The sequence below is a fragment of the Haliaeetus leucocephalus genome, unplaced genomic scaffold (assembly GCF_000737465.1).
Source record: "Haliaeetus leucocephalus isolate CR32 unplaced genomic scaffold, Haliaeetus_leucocephalus-4.0 Scaffold566, whole genome shotgun sequence".
NCBI lineage: Eukaryota > Metazoa > Chordata > Aves > Accipitriformes > Accipitridae > Haliaeetus > Haliaeetus leucocephalus.
The window spans coordinates 3,833,680-3,850,141 of NW_010973002.1; the positions used below are offsets into that span (position 1 = coordinate 3,833,680).

At 39.9% G+C, this 16,462-nt stretch overlaps 1 protein-coding gene across 1 annotated transcript in view; it reads right to left on the minus strand.

The window, feature by feature from the left end:
* Window positions 1-16,147, minus strand: part of LOC104838079 (multidrug resistance protein 1-like) — a 33,065-nt gene extending 16,918 nt beyond the window's left edge. Inside the window, exons 1-13 of the mRNA XM_010577618.1 lie at window positions 16,083-16,147; window positions 15,921-15,969; window positions 14,729-14,882; window positions 14,218-14,284; window positions 13,791-13,982; window positions 12,487-12,658; window positions 11,333-11,457; window positions 8,728-8,902; window positions 7,638-7,751; window positions 6,667-6,777; window positions 4,191-4,316; window positions 2,711-2,914; window positions 1,298-1,468 (exon numbers count right to left, since the gene is read on the minus strand). Coding sequence (XP_010575920.1) covers window positions 1,298-1,468; window positions 2,711-2,914; window positions 4,191-4,316; window positions 6,667-6,777; window positions 7,638-7,751; window positions 8,728-8,902; window positions 11,333-11,457; window positions 12,487-12,658; window positions 13,791-13,982; window positions 14,218-14,284; window positions 14,729-14,849 — 1,578 coding nt within the window. The 5' untranslated portion in view covers window positions 14,850-14,882; window positions 15,921-15,969; window positions 16,083-16,147. The remainder of the gene's footprint in view (window positions 1-1,297; window positions 1,469-2,710; window positions 2,915-4,190; window positions 4,317-6,666; window positions 6,778-7,637; window positions 7,752-8,727; window positions 8,903-11,332; window positions 11,458-12,486; window positions 12,659-13,790; window positions 13,983-14,217; window positions 14,285-14,728; window positions 14,883-15,920; window positions 15,970-16,082) is intronic.
* Window positions 16,148-16,462: the final 315 nt, after the last annotated feature.

Below are 16,462 nucleotides of genomic sequence, written 5' to 3' on the forward strand. Positions count from 1 at the left end.
ACTCAGGGATGATCAGAAGAAATTTGTAAATCCCATTTGGGGACTATACTGATGGACTTCAAAAAGCTGTGAAAAGATGAGTAAGTTATGATTCAGGGCTCATTTTGGTGTGTTCTGGGAACGTGCTGAAGGATGAGGAAGAGTATATAGAACAGTCCCCTTAACTGAGTGATCTCCCTCTATGTTATGCACTAAATGAAGCAATAAGCTTCTGGAAAACATTAGTATTTGATCATTGAATTAAAGAACATGCAGAAGAAAGCTAAATTATGGCTGAAGCTGCAATATTTTAGTGCTTAACTTTGCAACAATAATATAATTTATATACAAATTAGATTAGATTAATATTATTTTTGCATCCACATGTTACCTCAATACTGAGAGTAACAGTATAGTCATGTGAATATAACCAACAGCTACATTTTACCTCAGATTTAAACTGACTGGCAACGAAGGTGGTAAATTCTGTATTTCCCTTGAGCCATACTTGTAAGCCATATCTCTCTGTGCATAATTACTGAAATGAAAGTCAGGACTTGTCACTCAGCTTTTAAAAATACATTAAAATAAATATTAGATAAAAGAAAAAACATTTCAGCCCAACCATGAATTTCCTTTTTAACCAAAGCCTTTAGGCTCCACTACATCTTGGTGGAAACTGCTGATGAAGGAGGACTGCGAGGAAGGGACTCTGAGCTGATGGGACAGAGGCACAGGGTACAAGCTCTGAAAGCTCTGCTCCACAGTAGCACCCACCCTAGAGCTGTGGGGTTGATAAAAAAACATGAGCGGGGCAGAGACTCAGTGCTTGTAACTGGCTCTGGTTTTGTTCTGTGATTTGTATTCAGTCTCTGTGAAGAAAGAAAATGGCAAAATCCCAAGAGCTTTCTGAAAATTATGAAGCAACTGTTCAATGAAGAACGACTATACTATACATTTCTATAATCTACCTGAAAAAGGCCATTCAGTCCTCACACCTTGCCTTGATAAGATGTCATCCATATTTCACCAGCAAATGAACAACCATGATTTGAGGAAGGGAGTGCAGGAAACCTAAGTTACAGTTACACATGACTGTAAGTGTGCTAAAACCCCCCAAACAGACATGATTCCGAAGTAAAATTTTGATTGTATAAACTCCCTGTTAAAAAACTGAAATAGAAACATCTATCCAAATTCCTTTTTCCAGTGTTCTTGATTCCAATGGAAACCTGCACTGAAAATTGTACGTTAATTTTTCTTAAGTGCTGCTGTACGTTTTCATGGTGACTGGTAGCTTCAATAACATTACACCTACCTTGTCGAGAGCTGCTTGCACTACGGATTCACTCTGAGTATCGAGTGCGGATGTAGCTTCATCCAGAAGAAGAATCTTGGGATTTCTTGCTAGGGCACGGGCAATAGCTATTCGCTGCTTCTGTCCTCCACTCAGCTGAGCCCCTCTTTCCCCTACCATGGTGTTAAATTTCTGAGAAAGGAGAAAAGAAAACAAAAGTTGTGGGACATCTGAAATGAAATCATTACTTCTCTGTGCCATCATAGGTACTCAGTTTCTAGACAAGGTGTAGCTTTATCTGGCTGACTTGAGCATTGGCAGAGCAAACATGCTACTACATCCATCCATCTAGCCCTTAGCCAAGCCCTCCTACCCCCATCACTTACTTTACATGCCTAACTTTGACCTTACAGTTCTTTAAAGTCTTGATATTCACTGCTTGCTCAGAGAGTGCTCCAAACCCTGGGCTTTCTCAAGACAAGTCTGTAAAAGGCGTCTCTGTGTTTACTGAGGACTGCCTACCTTTCCAACAGGGCTGGGATCATAAGGACCCACCAGGACCTGTGAAGTTGCTTGCTCTGAACCCGAGACACCCCCTGGGAGCCATGGCTTGGTTCCTGCTCACTGTCACTCTCTCCAAAGTGGCAAGTCTCAAAGTCCACTGCAGTGTTTTATTATATAGATGTTTAAGAGTAAATATGATCAAATAACTCTTCCTGAGAAGAAGAAACCTTGGAACAGACTGACATGCTAGAAATGGTACATGCTTGAGAGATGGGGGCCAAGCTCTCTAAGGTAGTAGAAGAATTTTACATCAAATCCCAGGTGGACACTTTTTTCGCATCTTTTTAACTGCAGGACCAAAAGGAAGAACATGTCACCATCTGTTCCTGAGGATGTGTTTTGAATGACTGATCTCACTTCCCACCCCCACCCCGAAAGGAGTAAGGTACCTACTGCTAGGAGAGGGCTCAAAGCTGTGAATCTCAGGCAGAGGGAGAGCTCAAGATCCCAGCTGCTAAAAATGGTCTTGGTTCAAGGCATACTTATTTACTTCCACTCCCCATTTCCTACCGAATGTGCAGACAGCTCCTGACAAAGGGTTTTGGATTTCTGGATCTTCTCTTTAGAAGCCCAACTGTTCCCATGCCTTGTGAGATGGGTAGGGATGGTAATACAGCTGCAAAGCTTCCCTTCTCCTGAGTTAAGCCATTGACCTTTTTTCCAGATTTAGGCGCAAATCCTTTGATGGCAGCCAAACAAAGGCATGATTTCTAGTCTAGAAAGTCCCTGAACTGAAAGCTGCTGGAGGCTGTAAGTATATTTTGGGAAGTTATACTACAACTTGAATTCCCATGCTCTCCCTCTCAGAAACAGGACACCAGCCTAAATAGACCTTTCATTCTTATACTCAAAAGAAGTTCATGAACTCACATCAGGCAGTCTAGATATAAAGTCAAAAGCATTGGCTTCCTTGGCTGCTTGCTCAATTTCAGCATCAGAAATATCTTCTCGGCCGTAGCGAATGTTCTCAGCTATAGTTGTTGCAAATAAAACAGGCTCCTGGCTCACAATACCAATATTTTCTCGTAGCCACTTTACATTAAGCGTCCGAATATCCTGACCGTCTAAAGTAATCTGAGAGGAAAAGCGTATGCCAAAGAAGTTGAGGAAATGCATTCTGTTCATAATAAATCAATTATTTACTATTACTTGACTTAAGTATCATCTACAAGGACAAAAAAGAAGAAAAATATTGTCTTTAGTAGAAAACTATGTTGGGGGAGAAGTTACAACTTAGTTTTTCCATCCACTGCACAAGCTAGAAAATGGTGAGGAACAGCATAAACAGAGAAGACATCAGGGTTTTTTTGTTGTTCCTCTGCCCCTGCCCCATAACCAAGCTGTCCAAGCTGGCTTAAGAGTTTTCCAGCTTCCCTGCATATTTTTTACCCTTTTCTCATGCCCCTGTGCCAGTTTGCTGCCCTTGCAGTTGCGGCTACACAATTGCGTCTGTGGCTGTGCTTTACACCAGATCAAAGAAATAATCCAAGTTGACTAGAAGGAAGGGAAAGTTATTTTTAACCTAGATCATTTGCAGTGTGGTCCTATGAACATTGACATTAGCACAGGGAGGAACAGCAAACTGAGGCATGGGGGCAGGAATGAACAACCACAAAACCACTAAATTTAAGAAACAACTGTGTTGATAATAGATAACTGCTTTGATACATTATGTAATGATAGTTTGGCATTTAATATTTGAAATGCTTACCTAGTTCCAACTAGCAATAACAACTACTAAGTAGCATTCTTCAAATATTAAGTATAAAAAGAACATTTTCTTTAAAAATATATTGTTTATTTTTACCCTTTTTTCCTTTGGAAGTTTCTTATGAGAAACATCTATCATTTACTGACCAGATCTAGTGTTTAGTGGTAGAGCAGACATACAATATGTAATGATGGAAACTTTTGCTGTGGGTTAGCAGATAGAGAAAAATGAGCCAAGAAAACAACCATTTAAAATAGGATAACTCTCTTCAGGTTTTAGTTTACATTCAGTGAAAAGGAAGCAAAATACAGTGAGCACTGTTTGCTTGAAAAACTTTACAGAACCTTAAAAGCCAATTGTGTATGAAAATAATTTTAAGTTCAGATCTTGCATGTCTTCAAACATTTGTGGTATTAACTACTTCTGGCATAGTACTGCAAGAAGGAGGAGAATAATGAAGTCAAGCCAACAGTAGAAGATAGTTAATTTGAAATTTAAATTGTGGAAATGCTGAACTATGCAGAGATATGCTCAAATTTGATAAAAAAATAAAACTAGAAATCAAGGTTCAATCAATATGGGAGAGTCGTGCTTATCCCAATAGCTCTCAGTTTTTACAGTTCACTTTCAGGCACTCACTTCTCCCTGGACAGGATCGTAGAACCTCTGCAGCAAGTGAACAGTAGTGCTTTTTCCACAGCCACTGGCACCAACTAACGCAATGGTCTTCCCGGTTTGAACTTTCAAGTTCAGACCTTTGAGGATCTGGGAGGGAAAAAAAATAATAATATCTTAGTTTTGCAAGTTTGATTAAAGAACAGTCTATCAAGGTAACTGTAGCAATAATCAAGGCAGTAGTAAGAGGTGCAATCTGTAGGTATGGCAATATTAGTAAGTTAATTGTACCTGGGAATATTCTGGGGCACTGATATGAAAGAGCCTGCATCTATGCTTGTGAAGTGTATTAGCCTTTGAAACAGGATGGCTACATGCAACCTGCCTTTTGGGGATGGTCCCTGGATCCTTCTGGATACCAAACTAAGCCTGGGAATTATTTGAGAAGATTGATAACTGGAACAGGCCAAGTTTATGCCAAGAAACATTTTAAGAGTTCCCTTGCATAGACCGTTGCATTCCAGTGCCTGGGAAAATTCCCCAGAACACTCAACTAGCATAGACACAGCCACAGTACTGTAAACTTGGTAGTTCATTTTCTCCAATTTGTGTGATCTGGTAGCAGTCTCAGGGTCTTAGGTTCTCATGCTGTCCTCCATTTTCCAATGTTTAGACAATGGCATAACACTTAGGTATGAATCTCACAGAAAAATAGTTCTAAGGTGCTAAATATTAATGCTGAGAAACAAGCCTGCTTTATTCTATTTTCAGAATATAAATGGCTATTTTGACAAGGTAACTGCTGGAAAGTCTTTAATAAATCCCAATCTTCACTGTTATCAGCCTCAGCAACCTGGGGAGTAGTTACAGGTTAATATCTTTGTTGCCATTTTCACATTTAGGAACATTTTACCTCAAAAGATGTCCATGTCATATATGAGTAATGCTGTGTAGTTGCCAAAATATTTGGCTGCTATGGGAACTCTTCTTGTTTATACCAGGCTGATTTATAATTTTGCCTACACATGTTTTTGCAATGAGAGATTAAAATAGTTGCAATATTGCTCTTCTCTCTCTGTGTTGCATCCAGCACAGTTTGTATCTCCAAGAAGCTGATAGCCTGGTGCCTGCATTATCAAGCAGGAACTATATTCCGGATACTATACTTTCTCCAGATGCAAGTAGTCACAACCACCTGATAGGCTATTTCTAACACACTTTCATCAGGTAAGGTGTTGTCAAGATTAAAACTGACAATAACTAGACTCCTTAGATCTTTTTGCTTTGGTTTAGCCTGGACAAGGGAGATTACACAGTGTTGCATCAATTGCTTGAGAGATTGTGGATAACTTCTACACATCTTTGCTGATTCCTTTTGGGTCTATTAAATAACATTGATATTCTTAGTAGGGAGAGCTGCTGACTCAGTAGATTTGGGAAGGATGACAAAACAGTTCTTATTTCCCTCCCATTTGTCTTGCAGACCCATAAAGTGGCTCAGCTAAAAAGGGTTTTTAGGAAGGATGAAGAGTCTGCCCTGTCACTTCTGGTTTCTGAGCCGAGAGTGACAGAAGATGCATTGCACTGACTTCAGTTAGGCAGAAAGCCTAGCTCTGGGTCTGTCCTTCAGCAGCCCCAGTGTCCTGGAAACAGATTTGATACATGATGGGATGTCTGAGGTGAGAAGAACGAGCTGAAGAAATAGCCACAGTGATATGAACTTCCCCATTCTCACCCCTTAAGCGGCACGTCCAGCTTTTAATTGTTGGCATTTGAAATCTCTATTTCTACATTTTCTTCATCGAGTAACAACAGCAGCAAATCCCTTTTCCTTTCACCTTTGTCAATATCTTCAAAAGACTATAAACTGTTGAATATGTTAGAGAGGTCAAACCAACTTTATCACCACAAAAGCAGATCACCATGACACGAAGTACATAGCACTGCACAATACAGAATTACTAAGGGAAGTTCAACTGGCAAAGAATAGGGACATCTGTTTATTGAAGAGCAATTTTAACATCTGCCCAAAATAACATTTGACTTGCAAATATATATTTAGGATGATATGTTTCAATCCATTTGATGGCATATTGTTGTACAGCCTATCTCACAGGTCATTTTTCACATGGGATATCACAGCAAATCAGAACAAGCAAAGGACTGGAAAGAGCAACTTCCTGGTTTAACTGTGTAAGGTCTGGAAGTTTTAATGACAGATCTTGAAAAATCTTATTTGGTTTAAGAGCTCTTGTTCACACAGACTAGAAGCAACACATATTCTTAGCTTTGTCCAGCAGAGGAGAATGGTGAGCAGGTAGCCAGTGGCAGTAGATCTAGAGCTTTGTCTTTGGACAGTATTTTTTTTTTCCCAGTAGTGCACAATCTCCCAAGATAGGAATGCATTTTGCATTCAACAACAATAACAAGATTATAGAAATAATACTGACATAGGCTTCAGAATTTCAGTACAGTAGATTAATCTAAAATGAACACTTACTTTAACATCAGGTCTGGATGGGTAACTGAAGTGGATGTTTCTAAATTCAATTTCTCCTGTGAGCTTGTCTGGTTTGTAGCCTTCCTCAGAACTGCTGTCTATGAGCCGTTTCTGGAGAGAGGTTTTTAAAATATACTGCTGGTTATTACATTTTTGGAACTGCTATTTCAGCTGGATACCTTGCTCTCTCCTTTACTTTCTTAGCTGCTGGTTTATACTGCAGTACACCGTTTTACTCACAAGATGCTGAATGCAGGGGAACATCTAACTGTGAATTCTGCTTTGACAAATATAGCATGTTTTGAAATGCAACAAAATCCACAGCAGAAAATCTGTAATCACAGAACTTAACTGTACTATCTCATGGCCAAAACATGGCCCTCAGTTATCCATATAGGAGGGTTTTATACTCACATCAAGAACGACGTAGCCATTTCTGCATGAACTTTCTAGTCTTACTTGTTTAAAATATTTTATATACACAGATATCCAATTGCTGCATAACACAGCAAGACCAAGATAGTAACAATGTGGAAACCCCTTTTCACAGTAACCTCAGCACTGCAGCTTTATGTTATTACAGCTTTCAAGAGCACTATTAATCCTTCCCTCACTAACTCCCTCCTCCCCCCTAAAAAACAGCTCAGTTGAAATTGTGCATTTGTACATTTTTAAAAAAAACAGTATAGTGCCTTATGACTTTCCCTCGGGAGTTGCAAGTCTAATTCCAGAGAAAGACCCCATCCATAAATCTTGGACACACACGCCAGGTTTCCTAACTTTCATCATAACAAATAAAGAGGCAGTCTTCTTGATATGAATGGAAATATTATGGGTTTCAGTGGTAGGCATCTACTGAGTTTATGGTTTAGGGGCTTTTGAGTGTTTTTGTTACATTTCTCAAGAAAAAAAAAAGAAAAGGGAAAAAATTAAGTCTGGTTGAAAGGCTTATTTTCCACTTAGATACTTACCTTATTGATAATCCGATATACTTCATAGGCAGCCCCACGTGCATTAGCCACACTCTCCAGGTTGGGAGCTGCCTGGCCCAGGGAGAAGGCTCCGATGAGCACAGAGAAGAACACCTGCAGGAGACGGAGGGAAGCATTGCAGTTGACAGCTATTACAGTCTCACCAGTGCTCGGCTGTTAAATGTCCAAGTCTTTCTAGTGCAGCCTTCCCAGGAAAATTAAATACAAAAGTGAAAGGTGCATTTCACAGTTGCTCCTGTCCACTCCCCATTTTCCCAGGGTGAATGGTAACTACTGATGCATGCTTTTGTGGCCTGAATGGCTTTTCTTTCTGACACTCTTGCATTTCCTATAATCTACAAATAGAACAAATCTTTCTCTGTTGCTTTCCAGATGTTCCCAAAGTTAAGAGGCTTGCAAAATTTAGTCCACATTTTCTTAACTGAAATCCCACCTGTGGGACCAACACACAATTAACTTGACATGCTGTGAGGAACCATACTGAGGAATCAGGACATCAGAAGTCGCTTGAGTGTGAAAGTTAAACATGTAGCCAAACTTTTGATGGCAAGAAGATAGCTAAATATCCTCAAATGAATACCAACTTGGACATATTGGTAATGTACAGTAAATGTTTGCAAGTAAACAACAACAAAATGCAGAGAAGACATTGTGGCTAAATATGTTGAGGACTTCCCAGTACACATTCAGAACACCGGGGGGATTCATTTAATCCTAGTGTCTAGCTAGAATTTTGTTGGCAGTCCAGGATACTTGTCTTTGCTCCCTAACCACCAGCTCTAGGTTGGACCCTATTGTAGGGCAGGATGAATAAGATAAGTGAGAAAAGTGCAGATACTTTTGCCTCTACATTGATTAGAGTGGGAATTCAAGGTGCCCTGTTCAGACTTGTTATATCAAAAGCTAGGTAAGATGAATACCTTCCTTTCAGTTCTTTTATACCAAGCGACTCTCTAACAGCTAATTTAGCAAGCACTTGGCAGAAAATAGAGATAATTATATACACCACTTACATAACTATTCTCTTGAAGTTACAGAGCATTTTTCAAAGCCGCATTGCTGTACTTACAATTAACACACGGCCAATGTCATAATTTTCTTCCTCAGCAGTGAGGTTGGTTCCGTACCAAAATGCAAGTGCATAGGATCCAAAGATAAGAAATTGTGAAACACCTAGAGATGTGCTGGTGGTAATGGATTTTTTCACTCCAACGCTTCTAGCCATCTCTAAGTTAGCATCGTATCTGAAAGTGGATAAGGAAACCATTAATTTGATAGGCACCACATGCCATTCTGATTGATATTTCCCAGTGTCCTTTTTTTAATTAAAAGGATTTCTGCCATAAGAGCAATTAAAGTCTCACAAAAAGAACACAGAGGGGTTTTTTTGTTTGTTTTTGTTTTTTTTTTACAGAGGACTAGTAGGGATATAATTCCTTTGAATAAATCTGCTCTGACATATGCTGACAACATTGCCGTGCTGCTATGGAAGACATATTTAGCAAACAATTGAGTAGCATGACTTCTTTATCACGATGGAAGACACGATGCCACTGTTGAGCCATTTGTTTGCATTAGTCCTGAAAGGAAACCTTGAAAAAGTTTGATCAACTTTACCTATCAAAGGTAAGGTTTAGTGTTCCACATTTAAAAAAGGCAAAATAAAAAAACCCCAAACCCAGGCACTATGGATGAAGGCAGGTAAAGGAATAGAAGCCAGAGCTCCCTCTGATGCCAGAGTTGTTCTCTTACTGGCCATTCTGGGAAGTCAGGAATCTTTGCCTTATATTAGTTTACTGATTAATATGGCAATATAGCAAACAAGTGGACACAGATGACCAGTATAAAGACTGACATGTTCGATGTGAGAATTATTTCTTGTAAGTACAGTTCGTATTTATTCATCTATAGTTTCTAGCTAATAGCTTTCACTTACTCAAGCTCATTATGGAAAACATAGACTAGGAATAGTGTATCTTTTTACTTGTCAGTGACGTGCATAGCAGCTTGCACTTTTTTCCTAATACTTGTTTTCTATACAAAACAACCCCATAGTAGGAAGACATGAAATTCAGTCAGCTGGAAAGGAATCTTAAAACAATGTGCATTAATTTTGTTCATGTAAATAGCTCACATGGTACTAATGCTGTATTTGTTACTCAAATATATTTAAAAGTTTTGGCTTGGTTGTGTTCTTAAAACCGAGGCCTACCTTGGAGTCAGCAGCATCATAGGTCCTCCAGGGAAATGAGAACTGGATTTAAGCAATGTGATAAGTACACATGATCACTCAACTACAGAGGAAGAGCCAAGCCACTGCCAGAAAGAGAAGATGACTGAAGGTCCCTCGCAAGTGCAAACATTTGCGGTTAGTGGAGGCACTGTGCAGTAAAAGGTTGCTTTTCCTAACTCAGAGGCCATTGGTTCAAGAGCTGCGTAGGAGTCACAATCCACGGTTTGCAAATGACCTAGTCAGTCCCTGGTAGGAGTTTGTCTGTCCCTAGTAGATGTTCCTCAGGGAGCCACCAGTTCCATGTTTTTTTACACTAAATGGAGGTGGAGCTGTGGAACAGACTGACTGGTCAACCACAGAGGAAAGGAAAGGCCTTACTGGCATGGAGTTATCTGGGTATCAGTTATTTTGTCTCTAGACCTCAAAAAAAAAAAGAAAAAAGAGAAGAAAAAGTAGTTTGAAGCAGCTCCTACCACTGGATTTTCAGACACTGGTATTTGCAGGGACCAAGAAGAAGATGGAGAGGAGGGGGACAACTGATCTAGGCCATCTTAGGGCTTTTTTACCTTTACTGTGTAAGCAGAAAGGGTCTTAATATTGTTGCAACTTAAGGACAAATCCCAGTAAGCAGAATACAGTGCTATAAGATAGTCAGAGCTCAACCCTTGGAAGCAGACAAATGCAGGAGCAGGCTGTAGGACCCCGAGCTAGGGCTAACATCACTTTAGAAATTTTGCACAAGACCAGGGCAAACATGAGAGTTGTAAAAGATAGAAGAGATTCATGGATCGTATGGATCAGGCCGTCTGGTTTGCCTTTCCCAACTGCATGGGATGATGCCCTGTATTTGTATATTGAATGTTATTGTTTATGCTTGTTGAGTTATCCAATACATATGTGAATAAATTTGTGCTCAGCCCTATCCACCTCACCTTTTACATGTGACTAGGGCCAACACTGGATTAGGTCAACTACAAGTGTTATCTGCAAATCATTAAAGTAATTAAAGCCAGTGATACAATTTTACTTCAGGCTGTTATCCAGTGAAGCTTAAATATAAGCTCATTAATCAAAATCAGAACAGCAGCGCACATGTTCCAGAAGTTAAGTAATTAATCACATGCTTTGCTGCATTTGACTACTAGGTAAAGATAACCTTCCCACCACTTTCATTTTAAATTCAACTCTGGATCTCAATCAGAGGAGAAATTTCAGTCTATGTTGCAGTGATAACACCAAGTAGCCTGTATTCACTGACTAGGTCTACTTACACATCTTTATGCTCAGGTGAGCTGTACACTTACAGAAGGATAAAATGACACTAAGGAGAACCTCATTCCCCTGCCTCTCCAAAAAAAACCCCAACCCACAAACCACATACCCAGCCCAGAGCCAAACTCTTTTTCCATATTTTAAATATAATTATTATTCAAAAACTTACTTTGCTGATGCCTTCTGCTGTCCATTGAAAGCCACAACCGTCCTGATTGCTGTCAAAATTTCTTCTGCCACAGCTCCTGCTTTGGCATAAGCAGACAGCTCTTTAGCTGTTAGGGATGCCAGGAGCTGGAAAGTTGAAAACCAGATGTTACTGCAGCCTGCTGAAAGGGTATGCACGCTGTGTTGGTGAATAAGAACAATCAATGTTCAAGGCACAAGACGAGGTTTTAGGAAAGAGGGGTCAACTCCTCTCTGTGCCCCGAACTTCTCCCAAATCCAGCTCATTCTCTCATTGTGTCCTTATTACAGTGAAAGACTACACAAGCATCAGATGGGCTTCATGACTGATCCACTTTCCTCCCAAGCCAAGGACAGCCTATGAGCTACACTATGATGCGTGTGGGGTCAGGGAGGTGTGTCGTAGCTGCTCTGGGGAGTACCCGACGTGTTCAGAAACTAGAGGACCAGTAGACACTGAAGTAAGCAAGTTAGTCGCATTACAGCTTCTAACGTTCTTCTTCCTGACTTATTTAAAATGCTTCAAGTAGAAAAAAACCCTAGTATTATATACAACTAACTACTCAGGAATACAAGCCATACCCATTAATGTGGCTACAATGGATCACAAGGGGAAAACATTTTCCTATCTTAAAGGGAGACCTCTCCAGATATTTCACTAATTCATACCACTACAGTCTGCAGCAGCTGTATATATGTCCTAGGGTCTACTCTTTACACAGCATGAAACTTGGTAAATTATTTGCAAGAGATGTGGTATCATATATGTGCAGATGGAAAGAGCTTGAAAGGCATTTGTGTTCAGAGGGAAGTGTGAGGGTCACAAGCGTGTGCCTGGGCTTCCCCAGTGCTCTGCACGAGGAAATCTCTGTGCGAGGAAGGTGCTCTGATGCAGATCACCCTCCTGCCACGTGGCACGGGGACACAGGATGTGGACAGAAGGAATATGACTTACAAGGACATGCTTGAGAACCCAGAGAAAAGCTACAGGAGGAGTAGAAATCATAAAGTAAGCATGGGGCCAGCCTCCCAACTTAGAAACCACACTAGGTTTCTCCCACTTTCTCCCCCTTTCCTGTGCCTAAGAGTTGTAATGTTTTGCTGGTTTGCTGTGTTTGTTAATCACCACACACTTACAGTTGACCAAACTGCTGCTGATGCAGCAAGCAGAGGGCTGACTGACAAAATCACCAGTGTCAGCTTCCACCCGTGGATGAATCCTATAATAATCCCTGCCAGAAATGTGGCAAAAAACTGTACAAATATACAGATCTTGTCTCCGATGCCTTCGTGGATGGTGTTGATGTCACTTTAAATAATAATAATAATAAAAAAAAGATTTGTTAGCTTTGAATGCCTTTCATTCTAACTCCCTCCCCCTCCTTTTCATGCTGTGTGGCCTGATGTCAGAAGCGTTGCCATTTCCTAACTGGCACAGTGAAATTTCTAACCACAGCTACTGAACAGTACCATTAGTCTCCTGTGTGGCCAAAACACAGCAGAAACCTCCTGTTTTTTAGGACTAATTTTCTGTATTTTCCATCATTCTCTGTTGTTTCTATGTCCTGTCACTAGGTCATAAATGACCTAGTTTCCTTATCCAGCATCCAAATGGAGCAATACAAGCAAACAGCCAAACAGCCTCCTCACCTCCTGTGACCATCTCCAAATTATTCCTTCCACTCAGCGCTCTCATGCATTTTATGTTCTTAATTTTGGCTACAGACTCAGATCAAGCATTATCTCCATTCTATCAGGACAACCATTATTTGGAAGAACCTCTCTTTTTCATACAGATTTCCTTCCCCATCTTCTCTTCCCAGCACATACAGATATTAGAGCTGAGAATGGTTTCATTTAAGCTTCTCTTACACCTTTCGGGACACAGCTCTGTCCAAAGTTACCTTAAAATCCAGAAGAAAAAATAAAATAAAATAACTGTGTTCATGCATATCATCCCATTGCATCTTGGGGCATACAATCCTCCTCCCTAGGTCTATTTAAGTCTATGGAAAAGCTCCAAAGACTTTAACTGACTGGATGGAGTCCAGCCTAAGATCTGGCTGGATGTAAATGCAAGCTCATTTCCATTCAATAAAGTGTCAGATCTTTCAGTGTTTGTAAACTAGCTGGAGACAGCAGAGCTGTTTATCTAGTACTGTCTGCCACATACTTCATGGACATTAGAAAGCCAGTGTCAGGCATTTCACAGCAAAAACCTCTCCAATGCATATATTGCAGAAACTGCACAAACGATGCTGAAAAGGGGTAATGAATTTCTTCCTCAGAGCTGTAATATTTCACACTTTAGGTTTGGTTTTGTTTAGGGTGTAGGGTTTTTTTTTTTTTTTTTTTTAACTCTCTATAGGTTATTCCATTGAAGATAAATAGCAGTTTTAAATGTCATACTTATGGGGGTAAAAAATGAACAGAGCCCTCACTCTGTCAGTCTGGTGTTCAGCGTTCCTATCTGGGTAGTATCAAACCAAGCCATCTCCTGATGGAGCACTGCAAAAAAGAACTTCTGCCGGATCCTTGCTGTCTGCCTTGTAGCAGCAACCAAAAACGTCCATACTTGGATGGTGCTCAGGATCAACACAGCACAGCCAATTCCCACATAGTAGTAAGCAAACCTGTGATAAGGGAACAAAAGGCCATATGATGCCCACTGTAAATTGTGAGAGAAGGTGGACACACCAAGCAACAATTAGTCTTCATTTATCCCATCAAAGTAAATACTGAAGCCCGTGATATATTACTGGGAAGCCTTTTTGAGAAGGCAAACATTCGGCTTCTGCTCAAAGGGATAACACAGTAAAAGAAAATCCCCCAGTACTCCGTTAACGGAATAACTATAAAGACTCTTACTTTGTCATTTCACCTTCTATATCTATGCCTGGAATTGATGGACAGCTGGAACTATTTACTGAAGTATCTGTGGAGGGGGAAAAAGTAGTAATATTTGTGAAAGTATTATATGTAGAAGATAACCATGGCAATCTAGGGTCATTAGGGAATGTTTTGTATTTTGCAAGTGAGGTTTTGCAAAATACAGAATCATTTGGCAAATACACATTTAATTTTAAGGAACTTGTAGTAACTAGTGCCTGATAACTGATGATACAGAAGGTGGTCCTGCTCCTTTCTATCTCACCAAAGTTGAAGTTAATTCATAAAGACCACATCCAATGCACTGCTTTTGTCCTGGTCTAGCTATTAAAGATTGTTTAAAATGATTGGGTCATTTGCAGCAGGATGAATCTTGCTCATTATATACTTGTTTAGGTGTGCACCAGTCCATAGTCTGAGGGGAAAAAAATCTTAGCTCCTGTAGCAAAACATAACTGGTACGTAGAGAAGTCTGATTTTAACTTTTTACCTTCTGACACATTTGATTTCACACCGCTTAGCACAAAGCTGTTTGTCATCTCTCCAAAGACAATGATCATAAGTGGCAATCCAGTACCATTTGCAACAGCTGCGATGAAACCAACTACCATCAAAAGGACATCCACCCAATCAGCATAGCGAAACTATGTGAGCATTAAATAAAAAAAAAAAAAAGTGAAGTTATGCCTGACAGTTCACATATTTGTTACAGTACAGCACACTTACAGAACATGCTTTGTTTCTACCTACGTATTCTAAGTAGCAGCAACACTCCAACTGAAGGTAAACTCAGAACATAAGAATTTTGTAGTAGGTCCCATACATCTTTAAATCAGTACTCAGTAAGGCTGCTAAGGGAATATTGGCAAGACACATGGTTCTTCCCCAACTCAGCAGGAAAAAAACCCAAAGTGTATGTCCTACATGTTTCTAAGCGATGATCTTGTCTGTACATTATATTGCACTTTGTGTTCCAGTAAGTTACATGTTTACTAAGATAATGCCTTTGAAATGTAAACAAGAGTGAGTTATTGACCAGCACCTGGGTTATATCTACCAGTAGAAAAAGTTTGCAGCAGAGATTGCATCTTAAGGCTTGTCTACCCTTGAACATTTGTTTCATTTAAAGAAGGATGTGAATTTAAACTGCCATAGCTATTCCTGGATGTGGTTAATCTGAAATCAGAACATTTTATTCCTGACTGTCCTAACCCTCTTCCAAAGTGTAAATGGACATGGAATAAACCAGAGAAAATGAAACTTCTCTTGTTTCAGCATAAGCAAGTCCACATGTAAGAGTTATTTGGGAATAGCTGTTGTATGGAAACTGACACAAAACCATACTGCTGGTGCTCTCAGAGAGCAGATCCCTCAGCAAACACAGGATAAATCCTTTATAAAGAGAGCCAAGGCAAGGGTCTGTGCAGTATGTATGTCCTAGATCAGTCCCAGCAGGGGTGAGCTTCATCCTCCAATGGAACTAAGGTTGAACTGCTGTCAGTGCTACCAATATACTGAGGGGGGAATCTGACCTAACAGGCCAAAGTTTAAAGAGTTCTACCATCACTTGGTCTCAGGCTTCTTCTCCGGTTTTTGATTGCCTATTAATTGCAATTCATAAACAACTCAGTGACAAATATAGAAAAGAAAATATAAAGCAGACCATCAAACTGGACACCAACCAATTCAAAAATGTCAACCACTCGTTTCTCTGGCTTCTCATTTTCCTTCCTAGAGGAAAATAGAAAAAAATAATTAAGATGAGTGTTTTCTAGAAAAGCCATATTACCCCACCCCCCCCCAGCACACCAGCCACCAATGTGTTAAGTTCAAAGAACACCTACTTTTTTTTATTGGGCTTTAACTGGTCACTTTGTTCAAGATTTTCATCATGTTGGAAAGAAGGGCTGTCATATCCCTTGCTTGCAGATTCTGTGAAATAAAAAGCAGACTTTTTTTTTTCAGCATAACAACCCATCTTTTGTACCAGTTTCTTGCAACTTTCCCTGCTGATTCTTTTGCATTTAAAGCTTAAAGATTAGTTTTTTGCATGTTCTTGGAACAGCTTGGTGAATTTTTCTTGAAACTTCCTTTCTTTTCAGTTCATCTCCTCTACTCCAGCAAAAAGCCTCCAGCTCCATTTCCAAGATGGAAACAAACTTCATTTTTACAATTAAAATATATTTATACAGAAAGGCTATCAAAGACAAAAAGCAAGAATTAT